General features: G+C 39.7%; 1 protein-coding gene across 2 annotated transcripts in view; it reads right to left on the reverse strand.

The window, feature by feature from the left end:
* The window catches only part of LOC102109777 (cytosolic phospholipase A2 epsilon), a 32,115-nt gene extending 20,859 nt beyond the window's left edge, over window positions 1-11,256 (reverse strand). Inside the window, exons 1-5 of one of the 2 annotated variants that reach the window (XM_005522597.2) lie at window positions 11,173-11,256; window positions 10,709-10,744; window positions 4,902-4,974; window positions 1,086-1,222; window positions 245-376 (exon numbers count right to left, since the gene is read on the reverse strand). In XM_005522597.2, the coding sequence (XP_005522654.1) occupies window positions 245-376; window positions 1,086-1,222; window positions 4,902-4,974; window positions 10,709-10,744; window positions 11,173-11,199 (405 nt within the window). In that variant the 5' untranslated portion in view covers window positions 11,200-11,256. The remainder of the gene's footprint in view (window positions 1-244; window positions 377-1,085; window positions 1,223-4,901; window positions 4,975-10,708; window positions 10,745-11,172) is intronic. The other variant, XM_088057433.1, reaches the window with a different exon arrangement.
* Between the last annotated feature and the right edge of the window lie 6,380 nt (window positions 11,257-17,636).

Genomic DNA, 17,636 nt, shown 5'->3' on the forward strand with positions numbered 1-17,636 from the left:
AATATTCAGAATGAGGACTGGATAACCAGTTCTATCTAGTTCCATCCTATATTTTTAGCACAGATATTTGTTGTAAACAAAAGTTAGCAAAAGATCTCATTAAAGTCTTTCTTAGAATAGCAGCGAAATACAGTTTAGATAGATGTTTCCTACATCTGTAAAACACTGTAAAAAACACTGTAAAAGGACCTGTTGAGATGGAAGGAGAGAATTTACTTTTGTTCTCACCAATTCCACTGCTCACCTGTGGATTCAGCTGGAACTTCACACGGACAGTACGTCCTACAGTGAGTTTATCTATGTCAAAGAGAACTGTGCAGAGTTCATCATCCCTGGTGATCGTGTCTTCATCACAGACCTTCAGCTCCAGCACGTTCTGCACAAAGAGGTTAAGAGTATGATGGAGTTACTGCTATATTTAAGAGCTCCATAAGCCAGGAAATTCTCATGGCTAGGTTTTCTTTCCTTGCTCCTTCAGTTTTATGGGAAGGAGGAAAAAGGAGAAAATGAAAGAGAAAAAAAGAAAGAGACTTGGGTTCATTAAATGTCACATTACTGACAACTCTTCATACAAAAAAGAACCAAGCTTGTTTCGCTTCCCCAAGCAGACAAGACAAACGAGTCATGCAGAACATTCATGAATTTGTGATAAATAACTGCATTAAATATTTCTACATTTATTTTATGGCCCTTGGTTCTAAGTCTATAAAACAGTCACAGGTACATAAAGATGGTTTAAAGGATTTTCACAATATCCAGAACTGAGTGTTTTTGTTATTATTTTTATGTGATTTTTTTTCTTAGGTTTTGCTTGTATATGTCAAGATTGGGGACAAGATAGTAAGTCTGTATCCTGAAGGACAATTAATTCCTTCTTATTGCAGTATAGTAAATGTCTGAATAACAAATAAGTGGAATAGAACACTAAGAAGGATGTGGAAAACAGGTTGTTTTTTTCTTGAGGAATCTCTAACATCTTCTGTGTTTGGAGCTAGCTATATATTTATTGTTTTACTACAGTAAAACAATGTAATCCAATGACTATCTGCAGACATGAAATGGTGAAAAGGATTGATGTTAGTTACTTTGACACGGCGGTCAATCTTGTAGCAGAAAGCTTCATTCCAAACGGGGTTTTTGCAGTTCCTGATGGTCCTGGTCCGAACCTTCTCCGCCGAGGCAGTAGGCAGCCACAGCGTCACATAGCAATCTGAAAGCGTGACTGTACAGGGAGAAGATGAGCACAGTTAAAATGTATCCAGAGAAAGAATTACTGCACAGTTCCCATTTAACCTTAATCAGACAATGATAGCACAGTTGGGGCTTTCTTCCTAAAATACGCAGGATTAGGAATAAATAATGTAATGAAGCACTAACAGACAAAAAGACATCCTCACACAATTGCAACTCCCACTTCCACCTTTTCACTCTTTGTCAGATATACTTTTTTTTAATGTTACTTTATATTTGAAATTGTGCTATCCTCCACATACAGTACATGTTGCATTTAGCTTTATTTCATGATTATCCAAATGGCTGGGACAGGCAACACACCTCACAACCTTCAATCTGGGCTATAGAGAGGCTTGTTTTCTATAATTTTTTTTCCCCAGATTTGGCACCTCAGCTCAATTAAAGCCCTTATTAAAGGGCTGGCTTAACTGAAGGACAGATTTTTTATTTTTTATTTTTGATGAAAGGTGTTCCGTCAAGGCTGAAAAATTTGATTTCTTTATCACAAAGCAGAATGTGCCTATTCCTTATTCATTCATATATTTGACAAAGTTTTTAGAAGTTTTATGCTTCTTTTTTCTTTTTCTGAAAACTGAGTCAGTTTCATCACCATAGTTAAATTACTGTGTGTACAATTCCTTTGTACTGCTCTGTCTGCAGACTGAAAAGATGCTGCCACCACTCCTGTTTGGGAAGGAAGCCATGAGTGCCAATGAAGACATCAGCTTCTGAGTCCACAAGCTTGGAGGGAGAACTCCAGGAGTGAGACTTAACAGAAGCATGATGCAGAAAGCACTGATGGCCTTTCTCTCACACCTGCAATGCAATCTCCCTATTTCACGTTAGCAGTGCTCAGCCAGTCACCTGGTTCTTACAGCAAACTTGTGAGTCAGAGGAGGCCAAATAACTCAGCTCATAGTCAATCCCTGCATCATGCTCAAAACGTGTAACAGTGTTATTACATCATATTAAAAACAATTACTTCACGTATTTCCTCTTTATCCTTCCATAGCAATCACAGATTTAGGTTTTCCAGCAAGCCAACCTGTGCCTTTATGGTGTAGTTAACCACGCTATCACAGTCAGCAAAATCTGGATTATGACTATGGGAAGGAAGGCATTTTCAAAAAGAGACCTAAGTCACACCTCATCAGAAGACTGTGACTGATCAGATGTTCAGCAGAGGCACAAATGTAAGCAATGCAAATGGCTAATGATGATTAAATGCTACAGTTTCTATTTTCAAAGAGGATGAGACACTCTGATTACTTCACAGGAGCGATACAAGGATTACGCACACAAGTACACTGAGAAAATTTGAATTTCTTGGAACTGTTCAAGACCATCCTCCACCCCAGACAGAGCTTTGACCAACCTGATCTAGTGGAAGGTATCCCTGCTCATGGCAGGGGGGGTTGTTTTAAGGTCCCTTCCAACCCAAACCATTCTATGATGATTCTATGCTTTGCCCAAGACCCCATACTGCAGTCAATGTCAGGGTCCAAAACATAGTCTAGATTTTCAGGCCTCTACTCAAATCTATTACAATTATCTTGTTCTGAAGCATCATTAAAGAGATATACTTTCAAAGCATTTTTATTTTTCACTAGTAAAGTAAATAGCAGCATGAGAGTCAATGAAGAAGAAATGTTCACTTCGATAAATCAACAACAAACACTTCAATAATGAGAAAAATATATGGAAGAGAAATAAATAGTCATAGGGAACACCAGGATTTAATCATTAAAATTGGAAAGCTAAAGTGAAGGAAATAAATGTTAACTGAGAATTGTAACAAGCATCATAGTTTTACCATTAGAAACAGGTAGAAAAGGGACATTTTCCCACAGTTGAAAATATTGAAGTTTCAAGGAAAACTAGCTGAAATATTTGCCTTTTTGATGCCTCAGAAAAAGTAAATACTGCCTGAAATAGCCTTCCCACAACAGACAAAGAAATGAACAGGTTTTTCACAATAATATTAATTTCTTCAGACAATAAATTTTCTGTTAAGAAAATACTCTTGCTGAAAAGCTTACAAATCTCTCTGCCAGATACATTTTAAACAAGTGATTAGGATGCCCAAGTTTTGAATTTAGGGCATCTCAAGGGGATCAAGACGTGATATTCATCTGCTCTCGAGACCAGAACACCAAGTAAGAAAGTCATATGGTGTGGCAGACATACCAACAGGTTTGGCCAAAAAAGAACCTCGTGATTCTCTCTGATAAGGAGTGGCTGTGAGCAAGCTGCCCTGAGAAGGACAGCCACAAGGAAACAACACACAAGCAGGCAGTACAGACGTACAGGAATACAGAAATGCACACTCAATTGTTCATGTGGGTTTGTAGATGCAATTGCAGTGGTGGCCTAGTCAGATCACATATTTGGTTGGTGCAGAACACCATTTAGGCATTTTAAAATTTGGATTTTGATAAATAAAAAGCTGTGCATACAGCTATCAGCTCATGGAATGTGTACTTCTGTACATAAAAATAGAACTTTAAGAAACCCCTAACTTTATACCTTAAGAGGTGTTCTCACTTTGTCTAATAAATGAAAGGAAAAAGAGAAATAAGCAGTAATACATGTAATGTAATACAGTAGATACATTGTGGAAGACACTTAATTAACCCAGAATACCACATGTAAGTGCAGCAGAGATTTCTTCCCTGATAGTAACCAGTCATTGAAAAATACTGTTGTTAAGCACAACCTCCATGTGATCTAACCACATCCCTCCTGCCAGAAACCACCAAATCCAACCTCTGGCAAGTTTCCCCTCTACTCTTGACCCATCACACAAAATAAAATCTCAAAATATAGATTACATTAACTAAAATTTTAGTATGAACTTTGATGTGCTGCATGACATTCTGAGTACGTCAAAAAAAAAATTGATTTTGAGCCATGTTCAGCAAGATTTTGGGAAACAGTGTGGACTTTTTCCTCTTTGTTTTATATCTTTTAGATTTATTCATGTGGTCTTTAGACTTGAATTTTTTTATTCTCTTTGTCTTTATTTCACCTTTTTCTTTTGAAGTCTCTGCTCTAGATATCCTTTTTTCACTTCCCCTCACTATCCCTCACTTAAACTTCTGTTAAGTGCTCAGAGTATTGCTCTGTTAGTTTTTTTCCCTGACTTTTAAACAGCTCCATTCTGTAGGTTAAATACATTCCAAGACACTCTGGATTTTATCACCACTTCCTGCATATGTACAAATTCTGCAGAAGTCATAGAATGTTTTTGTTTGTACTTCTGTTGTTTTCATGGGCTTTCCTGCTATTGCTGATTTTGGGTCTGCATTACCAGTTCTCTCCTTTCTTCCATCAAGAAATTCAGTGGGAAATATACTTACTTAAAAATACTACAAGAACTTTCACTGTTTACAGAGCAGACCTCAGATCAGCAGCTAAGTCTGATGTCAGAAGGATAGGAAATATATCTCAGACAGTAAGATACCAAAAAATAAAACATAAAATGCTTGAGTCAGTCTCTTTAAAGTTAAGAGGAGAAAGCAGTGCTTCAGTATTAAATTAAAAATTAATCCTTGCAAATTTACAGCAACGCATGTTTTTACTCCCACACAATTTGAGAACAATAACATTGTCCAAATATTTTCTTTAAAAAGTTATAAGGACTATCCAACAACAGCAGAAGTACTCACGCAAGTCTGCCTTCCGGGCATTCCTCACTCTCAGTATTTTTACAGTGAGCAAGTTGAAAGGAGATACTGGTGCCTGCACAAAAATTCAGAAAATGAAAAAAGAAAAGAAAAAAAAAAAAAGATTATATTATTATTATTATAGTCTGTAGTCACAGATTACTGTAACCCTGAAGTTCTAAGGATGTAGGTAGAACAAGGTTTTCAAGGTTGAGACAATACAATTCTTCAAACCAAGTGGAGCAGTCAAAAATCTGTACAATTTTTTGGCACAGACCTCTCTTCAGGCCTGAAATAGAAGCAACATATTTCAAAATCACTTGAGCTTAGAACAGGTGCCAAGAGAAGAGTTTGATTTGATAAAGATCACATCTTCCTATCATTGCTCCCTTATTATCACAATAAACAGCCTTAGAGCACACGTGTGGGTGTCCTTGCCTCTTACACACCAGTGCCTGCAGTGGAACAGATTGTCTCTGGGACACCAAATACTGTCACAGCAGCTGTGAAAGTACAGCTGTCTACCATGCACCAGCACAAGCTCACACACCAGCACAAACTTCTGCACATAGCCAAAAATAAAAATGCAGCTGACAGTGATGAGATACTTCTCTTGAAGACCCTGGTGGACCTCTGATCTTCACCTCAGATCCCCAACAGAAAGCTGCAAAAATCATCCCAGAGTTGATCTTGGGAATTAACTCACAACTCCACTAGATATCAGAAACCTTGAGCTCAGAGATATTCAGGTTATAATAACTTATAACCTCCATGGCTCATACTAATGAACCTTCATATTCCCCAGGCTATAAGTTAACCCTTTCTCCCTTGAGATAACTGCATAACTTCTTACTCTCTCTCACATACTAATAGCTCCTCTTCCATATATAAAGTCTTTCATTTAAAAACCAATATATGTACAGATACCATTTCTCTCGACACTTGCTCAAATTGATAATTAGCTTTCCACTTACTGATTCTGTTTTAGAACAGAAACAGGTTTTATTGTGCCCAAAACTTTTTCTAATCTTTCTATCTGTACCAGTTGATAAGAACAAGGTCATAAACAGACTGGGGAACGAGACACCAGAAAGCAGTGCTACAGGAAAGGGACCCAGAGTTCCTGGTCTGTGGCAATGGATATGAGCCCACAGTGTCCTGGCAGCCTAGAAGGGCGACCCATGTCCTGGGGGGCATCAGGCACATCATCACCAGCTGGGCAAGGGGATGGGATTGTCCCACTCTGCACTGGGGTGGCCTCACCTCCAGTGCTGGGGGCAGTTTTATGCACATATTGTGGCATATTCAGCCAAAATATAAGAAAGATGAAACTATTAGAGAGTGTCCAAAGGCCAGCAACAAAGATGGTGAAGGATGGTGAAGGAGAAGCTGTATGAGGGGTGGGTGAGGTCAGTTCAGCCTGGAGGAGACTGAGGGGGGGAGACTTCATTGCAGTCTGCATCTTCCTCATGAGGAGAAAAGGAGGGACTGATCTCTTCTCTGTGGTGACCAGTGACAGAAGGCAAGGGAATGGAATGAAGTTGTGCCAGGGGAGGTTTAGGCTGCATATTAGGAAAAGGTTCTTCCTCCAGAGGGTGTTTGGGCTCTGGAACAGGCTCCCCAGGGATGTGGTCACAGCACCAGCCTGACAGAGTTCAAGAAGTACTTGAATAATGCTGTTAATCAAATGTTGTGATTCTTGGGGATGGGCCTGTGCAGGTCTAGGAGTTGGACTCAGTGGTCCTCGTGGGTTCCTTTGTACTCAAAATACTCTGTGATTCTACCTCTACCTATAAGACCTCTCTCTTATTTTCATAGATATACTATAACCTCACAAAGTTAATACAGTGTCCTAACACAAACACATGGACTTTATTTCTTAATGCAGGCATCAAAAGTGCCTGTAATAATCATAAAGCAGCAAAAGCAAAAACTATACACTGATGTTAACTAATAAAATGTACCTTGCTGTTATTTCTTTCATACAGGTTCATTTTGCCAAATCACAGGTCTTTTGAGCAGTATTACAGGACTTATCCTGAAGTGCTTCACAATGCTTTGCCACAGTGTCAAGCAGCTGGGATCACGACATGACATTGGGCAATAAGTCAATGTAATGAAGGAGGTCCTTGTCCTCACCAATGAAAACCTCAGCACCTCTGAAAAATCAGCAGAGAACATGAACTGTCTCCAAGAAATAAACTGAGTAATCCCTAGAGTTCTTGGGGGGAAACAAACAACAAACAGACATACAAGATTACAGGACCAGACTATACAACTGAAGTGCTACAACTATTTTTCTATATGAATTAAGTAGAAATGGGTAAAAGAGAGAAGCCCTCCTAGACCCAGGGACCAGCAGCCAAGGCTTGCCTATCCTTGACAAATATACTGACATGGTTTTTACATTTATGTTTGGTCCCTGCTTTCCCCATCCAATAAATTGTAAGTGGTTTTGATCTCAGAAGTGTTATTTCAGAAGATGGGGAGCATCTCTCTTATCCAGAAAGAAGGAGGCTTGCATCCCTTGATTACAGAAGAATGGACTTGGGCAGAAGTTCCCCATTCCGTGGAAATGCCGTTCATTACTGGGCTTAGCACCATTTTAAAGGAATAACCTTGGCTCAGCTCTTGGGAAACAAGCACTGAGACCTTTACTTTGTGAATCTCAAGTGGATAGTGATATCTCCCTGCAGGCAAGTGCCACGTGGAGGTAGGAACTATGAAAGTTGTTCCCAGCTGCCCATGTTACCTGGCTGTACCATTTATGCAATTCCCTGCCCAGCTCTTACAATTCCATTCTGGTGTATCTTACTCTCCAAACTTACAGAATCAATCCTCAGTGCTTCTCCCTGGGTCATGGACCCTATTCCAATACTAGAATCTTGGAAGTCCAACCTTACAACTCCTAACTTTTAGGCACCTGAATGCTTTACCAAGTCTGGCTGTCAGTGACTTACTCAAAGACACACAAAAAAACATCTCCTAAACTGGATAGTCTCCTCACAATTGGCAATTGCTTCCACATCCTTGCCTTTAATGTGATGATGTCCATATCACAGGCTGGGTAAGTTCTGAGGCCAGAAGCCTTCCAGGTCAGTTACTACACACACTTGAACTTTCAGCTTCTATATTTATTTCATCTGAGACATGAATCTTCCCTCATAAACCGGAAACACAAGCCAGGCATTTTAATGATCGCTCTTGAAATTACTTAAATATATGAGGCTGCAAATGCAAGACTTGGTCACACTGTCCTACGTCAGATAAAAATTCAATTAAGTCCTGTGGCACACTTGTGCAATCCTCACATATCTAGTCCGAGGGAAGTCAGTAGGAGTGCTCACATACATGAGTGCTCATCCATATGAATGAATTATATAACTGGTCTCTAAAACGGCTCTATTTTAGTAAAGTTCCAAGCTTAAAAGTCTTTCACTGAATTTTTTTCTTGAGGAGACAAGAATGAAACTCATACAATATTTCCAAGTTACATCAAGAGAAAAGGCAGTTATCAAACTGCATATGTATTTGGGGGAGAGCACTCTTCCCTTTCTTCATCAAAAAGGAATAGAAATCTCATCACTACTTTTAAAACTGTGAAAAACAACAAAGAAATCACTCACCCTGTCAGAAAGAGTAGCAGGGCTTTAAAACATAGATCACTGCCTTGCTTCTGACCTGGGTCAGGCATGTGGCACCTTATAACTTCAAAAACTGTTGAATCCTCAAAGGCAGGCAGGATTTCATCACCATACTATGTCCACCACCTCAGGCAAAGTCAAACATATAAGAAACACTTTTCCTTGTACTGCTATTTTGTATTTATTTCACCCATTTTAAATATCCCATTGGTGGGTCTTATAAACTCAGTAGAAGTCCCAAGTTTGTTTCAGAACAAAAACAAATGGAGCAGCACTGACTCAATGGCTGCCTCTTTCCAAGAGCCATGCAAAACTTCTGTGGCTTCAGACTGCAATTTTCATGTGGGTTTTTTTTTTTTCCTCTTCCTGTTTGCAGCTCCACAGCTGTGTTAGAATGAATCCAAATCTTAGAAGAGAAACCAGGTCAAGTATTCCCACAGTTCAACATTGTTTTTTCCACAAGACCACATCAGTCTTTATCAGTAATTAATGTGATCTAAAAAGTGTTACTCTTTTGACTGACAGCATGAAGGCACTACCAAATTTTTCTCACCATCTATTTTACATATTCTTTTAAATTTATATAGCCACTCAAATTGAAATCCCACACATCCTATCAGTTTCAGTTTCCCTGAAACTCACTCTGACAATGAAAATTCATTTCCTTAATGAGCCACTGAGTAACAAAAAGCAACTCAGGTATACTAGGCTTATGTACCTATCATAAATACCAGCTTTCATGGGGTGGGGGTGGGAATAAGGGAAAAAAAAGGAAAAAAAAGGAAAAAAGTTCAAGTCCTTCCTGAATTTTACCTCTGTGAACCTTGGAGATTTAGGGCAGAAAGAAGGGGCTCTGGGTCCTGTATAAATTGCACATGCTATATTCAGGTCTGTTCTGCCACTCTAAATTACCTTGAAGATAAATGTAGCAATCTAAAGCCATGCAATTGTACAGGTCTCACACCTAGGGACCTACTAACAATGTCAAAACCACTAAGGATAAAAAAACCCAGATTGATTCTCTAAACACAGGCTAGAACTCAAAATATGAATATTTATAATTCTAGCATACCTCTTAGGGCTGCAAGACTATACACAGAGACCTAAACATCAGTTTAGAAGCTAATTTTTGAAGAAATTCTGCAAAGTCTTTACCACAGCATTTCACTTTGAACTGAGAAAATAAGTGACTGTCAGGCATGAACAGGCATTAAATACTATCAATAACAGCAAACCTTCACAAAGCAAACAGAATTTACTACCATTCAAAAGATTCTGTGTTACTCTGATTTCTCTATGTAGACGCAAAGCTGGGAAGCCCCACACCAGTGAACAAGAGACAAAAGCCCATCTTGCAGACAGATCCCTGGAGAGTTGTGACTGATACTGGCAGCCCCAAACCCACTGCAAGTGTCAGAAGACAGCCTCATCCTGCTGCCAATGCCATTGCTCCCATTGCTCATAGGAGCTTATCTGATATATTTTCCTTTATGCTAATACCTCTTAACATAAATGTCTGCTAATTTCCCAGCCATTTCTAATTTGCTTGTGCAAAAAATTCATCCTCAATTCAGCCTTTACAAAACATCTTTTACTTTTTTTTCACCTTCAGAGAAGTTTGGGCACCACTCCTACTCCTCCTAGGCTGATAAGATCGTCATGAGACTGAACATGCCACATTTATTCCACCATTTTTCCTGTAAATGCTGTGCTGCACAGAGAATTGCAAGTTCTAGGACAAATCATTACACTGCAAAGAAAGGCTACAAGGAATACCAGAACACCAACAACTGGAAGACCCACATAAAAATTCTTATAAAGGAATAAACTATAAGAAAATGGGACTATTTCATCCAAAGAAATCAAAACACAAAAGAAGGGAGTAATGAAAAAAATTGATATAGTTGAAGTACAAACCAGCCCAGATAAAGTGCAACACCAACATCATAAGCATCAGACACCAACAGTGGCCAGACTATTTAGAGCTTATGGAAAGCCATGGCAATGGTCCATCTACAGAGCTGAAGTCCCAGCTCAGCTTTTCAGCACTCAGTAAACTTTGCAACACAGTTTTCCCCCAAGCCATTGAATTCCTCAAATTTTTTCTGCTGATCTATATTCAGCACTGGACAGCATTTAATGAAGGGCCAGCTAATTGCTACCTACCGTTCTCACCGCTGGTGCTGAGGTGCTCGTAAAAGTCTAGGAAAAACAACACAAGGCAAAGTTAAGAAAACTAAACTACATGTTAAATGCTTACTTTAGGCTGAATGTCACAATATCTCACATTCAAGGACACATTCAGAGCTGTGTTCTTTAACAACATCGCTAGGTGCTTTAGAGACCAACACCACAACTCCTTGCCACTGCTTATTTCCCTTTTTGCTTATGGGGAAGCACAATAAGCAATGTTGTTAGCCCTAAAATGTAGCTTGAAAACACAGGTGTGCCATGAGGCTCTGCAAAAGCCTAGACTAGGAAAGCCATCCTTGCAACAAGATCTGAGGAACAGCAAACTCGATTTCCCTGGGTTGCCCAAGCAAACCACTCATGCTCCTCTGTGATCATCTTCACTGGAACACCAGACAATTTTACCCACTTTACAATTGCTATCACCTTCTTTTGCTTACCTCACTTGTACTTAAATTTGATCCCATTGCAGCCCCAGTTGCATGTAAGTCCAGTGTTAAAGGTTACTGAGTCCTATGGCTGGCAGGAACTCCTCATGCAGGTTAGGGGTGGAGGAAAAGGGATTTTATGACAAGGCTCTCCTGCCCCACCCCCTGATTATTTCTAGTCATTAAGCAGTCACCTCCCTGCTTCCTGCAGCCTATTAGGGCACCTCATCTGAGTCAGCAGAATGAAGAGCAATTCCTTTTCTACCTACTGCAATATTTGGGGAGGATGCTGAAGCCCCTTTCTGCCCAGGTATTGCTCTTCTGAAATGCTGCTGGTAATGAAAAGTTTTGCATTTATGCAACAGCTCTAACCCCCAAGCAAAGTGCTTCTGACTAATTAAATCACAGCTCTCAGAGTATCTCTACACTGCCACCATCATGCTGTAGGGTAGCAGAGAGAGATGTCAGCAGCTTCTTTCCAAACCTTAAACTCAAATACCTGTAGCAGTCTTCCCATAGCAGCACAGTTCAGGTAGGAAAGCCCTGCAGTTCAGCAAGGTGACTCAATTGTGATGCCACAGCTGGGTGACTGCAGCACCCATGCTCCCCTGAAGCTACTTTGGGCATCTCTGTGCTACATTTAGCAACCTCAACACATGCTGAGTATTCTTTGCCTGGATATTTATTGTATATATAGAAAAAAAAGTTAACTCATGTTCAGAAATCTTGCAGTCTGATAATAAATCAAACAAGAGGGAAGGGAGTAGCTATTAGCAGCAGGTGAAACTTGGGAGTGGAAGGGTGAGGCAGGAGAGAGGGCTGTGTTCTCCTGCGTGGGCCCGGGGAGCACAGCAGTTCACCCATCCTCAGAGCTTACTTCAAAGGGATCTGTGGGTGCTGGCTGGATCTGTGGGTGCTGCAAGCCCAGCAGACACACTGTGAGAAACTCCAGGGCACAAAACCCTCCCTGGCTGCTCCGCACTCCAGTGTACAGTGACTCACTGCCTTGTAAAGTGTATTAGAGTAGCCCTAAACTAGCATACATGTGCAGGCTGGTAGATTCTGGAGCATGCAAGAGCAGACTGGCTCTGCCAGACTCTTTCTGGCCTCTGACTGATGATAGATAGGAAGCAGCAAGTACTCAGTCTTGCATCATAAAACTGAAGTGATTATTTTAAATCAATCTTACTTGTATTGGTGTTTAATTCGCTTGATGCAGGCAAAAAAAGTAACCTTGCAAACTGCAGTGGGTGTCACCTAAGTGCACTCCCCTGTGTCAGGGAGGCTGGTATCAAAGTATTCTGCACAGAGGAAGACAGGAGGAGTTGTCCAAGGAACGTCACTGGAGTAAAATCCTCCTTTTATATACAAGTCACTTCCTTCTATGCTGGTGTCTGTGTGATAAACATATGTGATGCCTCTTCAGATCTTATTCAAAACATGCAGTGGTACCCTCTGGTGTATTTAATGGCTAGCTGTTTGCTCCATAGGCACACTTTACACTGTCTTCTCAGAATCAAAGGAAAATGGCTCATAAATGTGAATCTTCAGCACCTGAAGTGCTCCTGAAAGGAGAGACCAAAAGATACTTCCAATGGACATGTGCATCTCTACCCCAAAGACAAAATATCTCCTGTAACTTCTGTCTTTATTACTTTATATCTATATTAAATACTTAGGAACAAGCTCAGGTGGAGCAGTCACAGCTGAGAATTGCACTCTTGCAAAACTAGCTCTTTCCAGCTTCTGAAAGAATGTTCCCTGGAAATATTCCAGTATTAAAATTTAAAGTAGGAATCTGTTTTCATTAAAAACATCTGCAAAACATCCTCTGTCAAAGGAAAGAGGATAGGCTATCCAGCTCACCTTCCCCAAGCTGTCCCAGCAGATATATACACATTTACACCATCCCAGCTGTTTCACAGCCAATACCAGACTCCCTGACACTACATTCTTTTACCCACGCTGTTTTTAAGATCCATACGTGACACGGAACTTCACAGTTACAAGAATTATTCCAAAGTCAGTGCATCTTACCCACTGAATGGTTTCCTGATGTTCAGACTGTTTTCCTCATCTCAAAATAATGTCATCATTGCCATACCCAAAACATGTTCCTAAATAATTCTCCCTCTGCTGCTCGTGACCACCAATTTTTTAGCTGGCATTGTCTCCCTTAACCTCTACCTGTCCACATAACACAAGAAGGCTTTGGAATACACTGTCTTTTAAAGACCTAGCATCTTTGTGGCAACCAAAAATTACAATCTCAACAGTTTCTCACTCATGCAGTGAATACACGATTGAATTAAGCACTGAATGCTCACAACACCCGTGACAGTAAGTCCTTGTCAGCACTGAGAAAATTTGATGGCTTATTCACTGGTGTCTACTACACCACCTGCTTAAAATAAACAATAATGTATTTGCAGCTTGTCCCACTGGACTTTTAGAAGTAGAAATGTGTCCTTAGGATTATGATTTCAAAAAGATTACGACTTCCAAGGTCATGTATCATGTTTTTTGCATTTTTCATTAGTTCTTCCACAATTCAAGGACAATTTCAAAGGCAACCATAAAAATGGTTTTTTAGACATGCAAATTCATGTCTAAAATTATCCAAAGTCTAAAGAGCCATATATTGCCTCTTTTTAGCAATCACATATCCACAGTAATAATTTTAAATTGCCAGAAATCATCATATACATACTACTTACACTCTCTCTTGGATTTTTGAAAATAATAGACTGTGTGATGACAGAACACTCAACAGTCTCATTAAAGCTCTGAGCAGGAGCAAGGAGAGTAAAAAGGAAGATGTAATTTTCCTCTGCTTTTCATGCACTTCCAAGTGCAAATTTACATGCATCTATGTATTAATTAAGGCATCTATGTATTAATTAAGGCAAGGTGGAGAAAATATATCATTCTGATCTAAACTGGCCTGCTGCAAACACTAGTTTCCCCAACATGACATTCAGATAATTGCATATCTAACTGCAATAGGTCGCAGGGAGGAATAACAGCTGTGTTCAATACCCCACAATTACCTCACTTTGTCACCTTCTGATAATCCAGGACTACAGAAATGTATGACTAATGGGGGACTTCATCTTATTGCAAGAGAAGAGTATCCTTGTACCAGCCTTGGGATGACAATGGGAGCGGTCATCATTTACACACCCTGAACATAACAAGTAGGGTAAATATCCAAAGCATATGCTAGAGGTGTTAAAAATGATAGCCCGATGTCACATTAGAAAATAATTATTCAGTATTAACAAATTAAGCAATTTAACAAACATAGTAGTGTCAGATATGTAGCTGGGGATTTTCCCTGGGTATTGCCTTTTGCTTTGTTTTCCTTCTTTTTGTATAATGTTTCCACAAGCTACAAAATCTACAAAGACCTTATCCTGCCAGTCAAACAAGAGCACACAGCTCAAGTCAAACTTCACTTACACAAAGGACTTGAACTCAGTAATCTCCACTGACAAGGTGTACCATGGATGACAAGTGTCACTTCCCTATCCCAAGGTGTTGGATTTCAGACTCTGAAAAATTTAACTTTGGCTTGGTAATTTTTGGCCTGACACTAATTTTAAGGAATTCTTTGGTATTAAAGAAACTAACAAAAGCACACCCCCAATAGATATATAGAACATTCTCATTAATATGATTAATATGTTGGCTTTTCTTTTCATGTTTCTATGCACCACACCTTCAAAACACCTGTTCTTCAAAACCCTACAGTATTTTTTCAGTCATTGGAGAGAGAGATAACACTAGGTGGGGGGGTGGGAGGTTACATTTTTGCTTAAGACACTATTCTGATTATGACATATACGAAGGAGGGCTTCTGCTTTCAAAAGACTATTGAGAAACTGCATTAAAACAACTCCACATGCCCTTGATATGTTTTGGAGAGATAAAATCTCGCTCCTCCTACTCACTCACATGAAGTAATTGGGCTGCTTTACCTTTCAAAAACCATCACTAAAGTGTTGGCCCATCTGTTAATATATGCAACCCTGCCTTCAGATTTGTTGCAACAGAATTTCAAACGCAATTGTAATCTCAAAAAGCAGTAGCTCAAAACCTTTATCTCTGCCCTTCCCTGTGCTCTGTAGATCTGAGCATCCAACAGCACCTATTTTTACATTTGCAAGAGCACTCAGAGTTTGCCTGACCTTTCCAGGTTCATTCAACACTCCAGGCACTCTTCAAGCAGCTATTTTGCTGCCCTAACCCCAACTGACCACAGGTGTGAGGAATACCAGCACCAGCCTGTGTCAGCTAATTACCCAATAATTAGGCAAGACACATAGCCCTGGACCTTTATAGGGAAATCTAGAGCCAATTTCAGTCTGAACCTCTGAATTCTCTGAATATCAGGAAGTCACCTCATATTACCAGCTAATTAAGGGGCTAACTTCATCTGCAGTCAACCTGGGAGATATTTGAGCCCTAACAGAGAATGACAAGATTGACAGCTAATTGTTTCCAGGATCATGACATTACATTCAGCAGAACTTGTGTGACAGGTCACAAACAGGTGTTTCCAAAAAAAAAAAAAAAAAGTTGCTGCTGACCTCCCTGGATCTTAGACTCTTACACAGAACAATTGCATCAATGCTGAATCACTTTGAAAAACCCAGCTGATATATCACTGAGCCTGAGCCTCAGCTCCATCCTTAAAAATACCACCAGTAATAATGAATGTGTCTCCTTCGTTATTTTTTATTGATAGTTGGCAAGCCTCTCAAACAAATATCTTTTCCCCTGTCCTTTTATGCTGCCTTTCACTAACACATCACAGGCATTTCTAAAGGCATAAGATTTTAAAGTATCACTGTAATGCGAGCATCATCAATGGTGTTTTACAGAAGAAGCCTTTCTTTCCCCAAACAAGAAAAAAAATTAGTCTCTTTTGGAGAAAACTCACAAGCCATCAAGCCAAGACCATTAAGCTTGGCTCTCCTAGCTAAAGCATTGGTCTCATGCAGTGTTAGATGCTTGGAGAGCCAGATCCCAACACAAACACCAGCCTCTGTCTGACTGAAGTCAAAATACTGAGCTGCTAAACTAGACCATTTAGGCAACCTAAGATTTTTCAGTGGCTTGCTAGATAGGCCCAGACTTCTGAAAACAGACTCCCTTTCCTCAGCTCATTCTAAGCCATCCTAATTTTCCAGATCAGCTGCCAAAAGCACACATCATCACCACACCTTGGGTGAGTAAAGCTGGAGGCCCAGCGCCAAGTGTTGCAACCACCAAAGACCAGTGGGTGGGAAACACCAGGCACACATTGAACTGCTTATATTCTTCATTCTTCCTGGAGCTCTAGTAATGAAACTTGGAAATCTTAAAAATACTTAAGAGGTACTTTGGAAAAGAAAAGGGCCACATTTTTAAACCCACATTTCATTTTTTTTTTTAAAATAAACTCATGAGCATAACTGAACTATCAGAGTGACATCTTCCTTCTTTACTCACAGAAAACTATTGCAGTCTAACTGGTGACACGTAACGTCAAATTATCCTAACCAAGAGCAAAGAAAGAAGGTGAAAAACTGGCTTTCTGCCTAAGAGGGCTAGTAAAACAAAGATCCATCAGTAAAGAAAAAGGGAAAGAAGGAAAAGGAAAAGGAAAGAGGAAAAGTTTTTTGTCTTGACCATTTTAGATCCATGAAAAGGAGATGTGAAGGTTACTGCCAACAGATTCCTCTTATGAAGGGAGACTTGCTGGTTTGATACATGTTGCAGCAAAGCTTGATTGATACTGCTGTTGTTATCTCATCTTAAATGAACTGATCCACAGAAAAGGACTGTCTTAGAGGTAACAACATATGTTATCTCCTGAGTTATCGTTCCAGTCATCTGCACTCTTGAAAGCAGTTTCCTTCCATTTTTCATCTTCCACAATTGAAGTGACATCTTTTCTTTCATCTTTCCTCAAAGGTTATGAACAAAGCTCATTGTTCACTCAATATTTGACTTCTTGGTATCAAAAGCAAGAGTAACTCTTTCCCAGAACAACTCACTAGCTGAGCTGAGCCCATAGAACTTAATAAAACCCCCATACTTCAATGACTTCAACTACAAAATTCTTGTTTTTCATGATGATGCATGGCTACTTAGTATTTGAACAGCAGCTATTATTCTGCAAGTATATTTTTGCATACAACAATAAGAAAATAAGATCTAAGAATGCCAGTTAAATATAATTTCTTAAGAAACTATTTTTCTAAGACAAGTATTAGAATCTCATGAACTGTTATTTGGATGGCAGTGGAAATAAAACTGTAGCAGCAGCTACACACTGACCACCTCACTGCTGCAGAAGTCAAAGGAGTTGGTATCACAAATTCTGTTGCCATCACAAACATCTGTGAGCTTGCAGCAGGCGAACGTTTATTAGTCCAGTACCAAAACATTTGTGTGTCTCCTTCTGATGAGATTTTTCAAAATACACT

This window comes from Pseudopodoces humilis, chromosome 7 (genome assembly GCF_049639895.1).
Source record: "Pseudopodoces humilis isolate 2021_Gansu_Grassland_sample_001 chromosome 7, ASM4963989v1, whole genome shotgun sequence".
Classification (NCBI taxonomy): Eukaryota; Metazoa; Chordata; class Aves; order Passeriformes; family Paridae; genus Pseudopodoces; species Pseudopodoces humilis.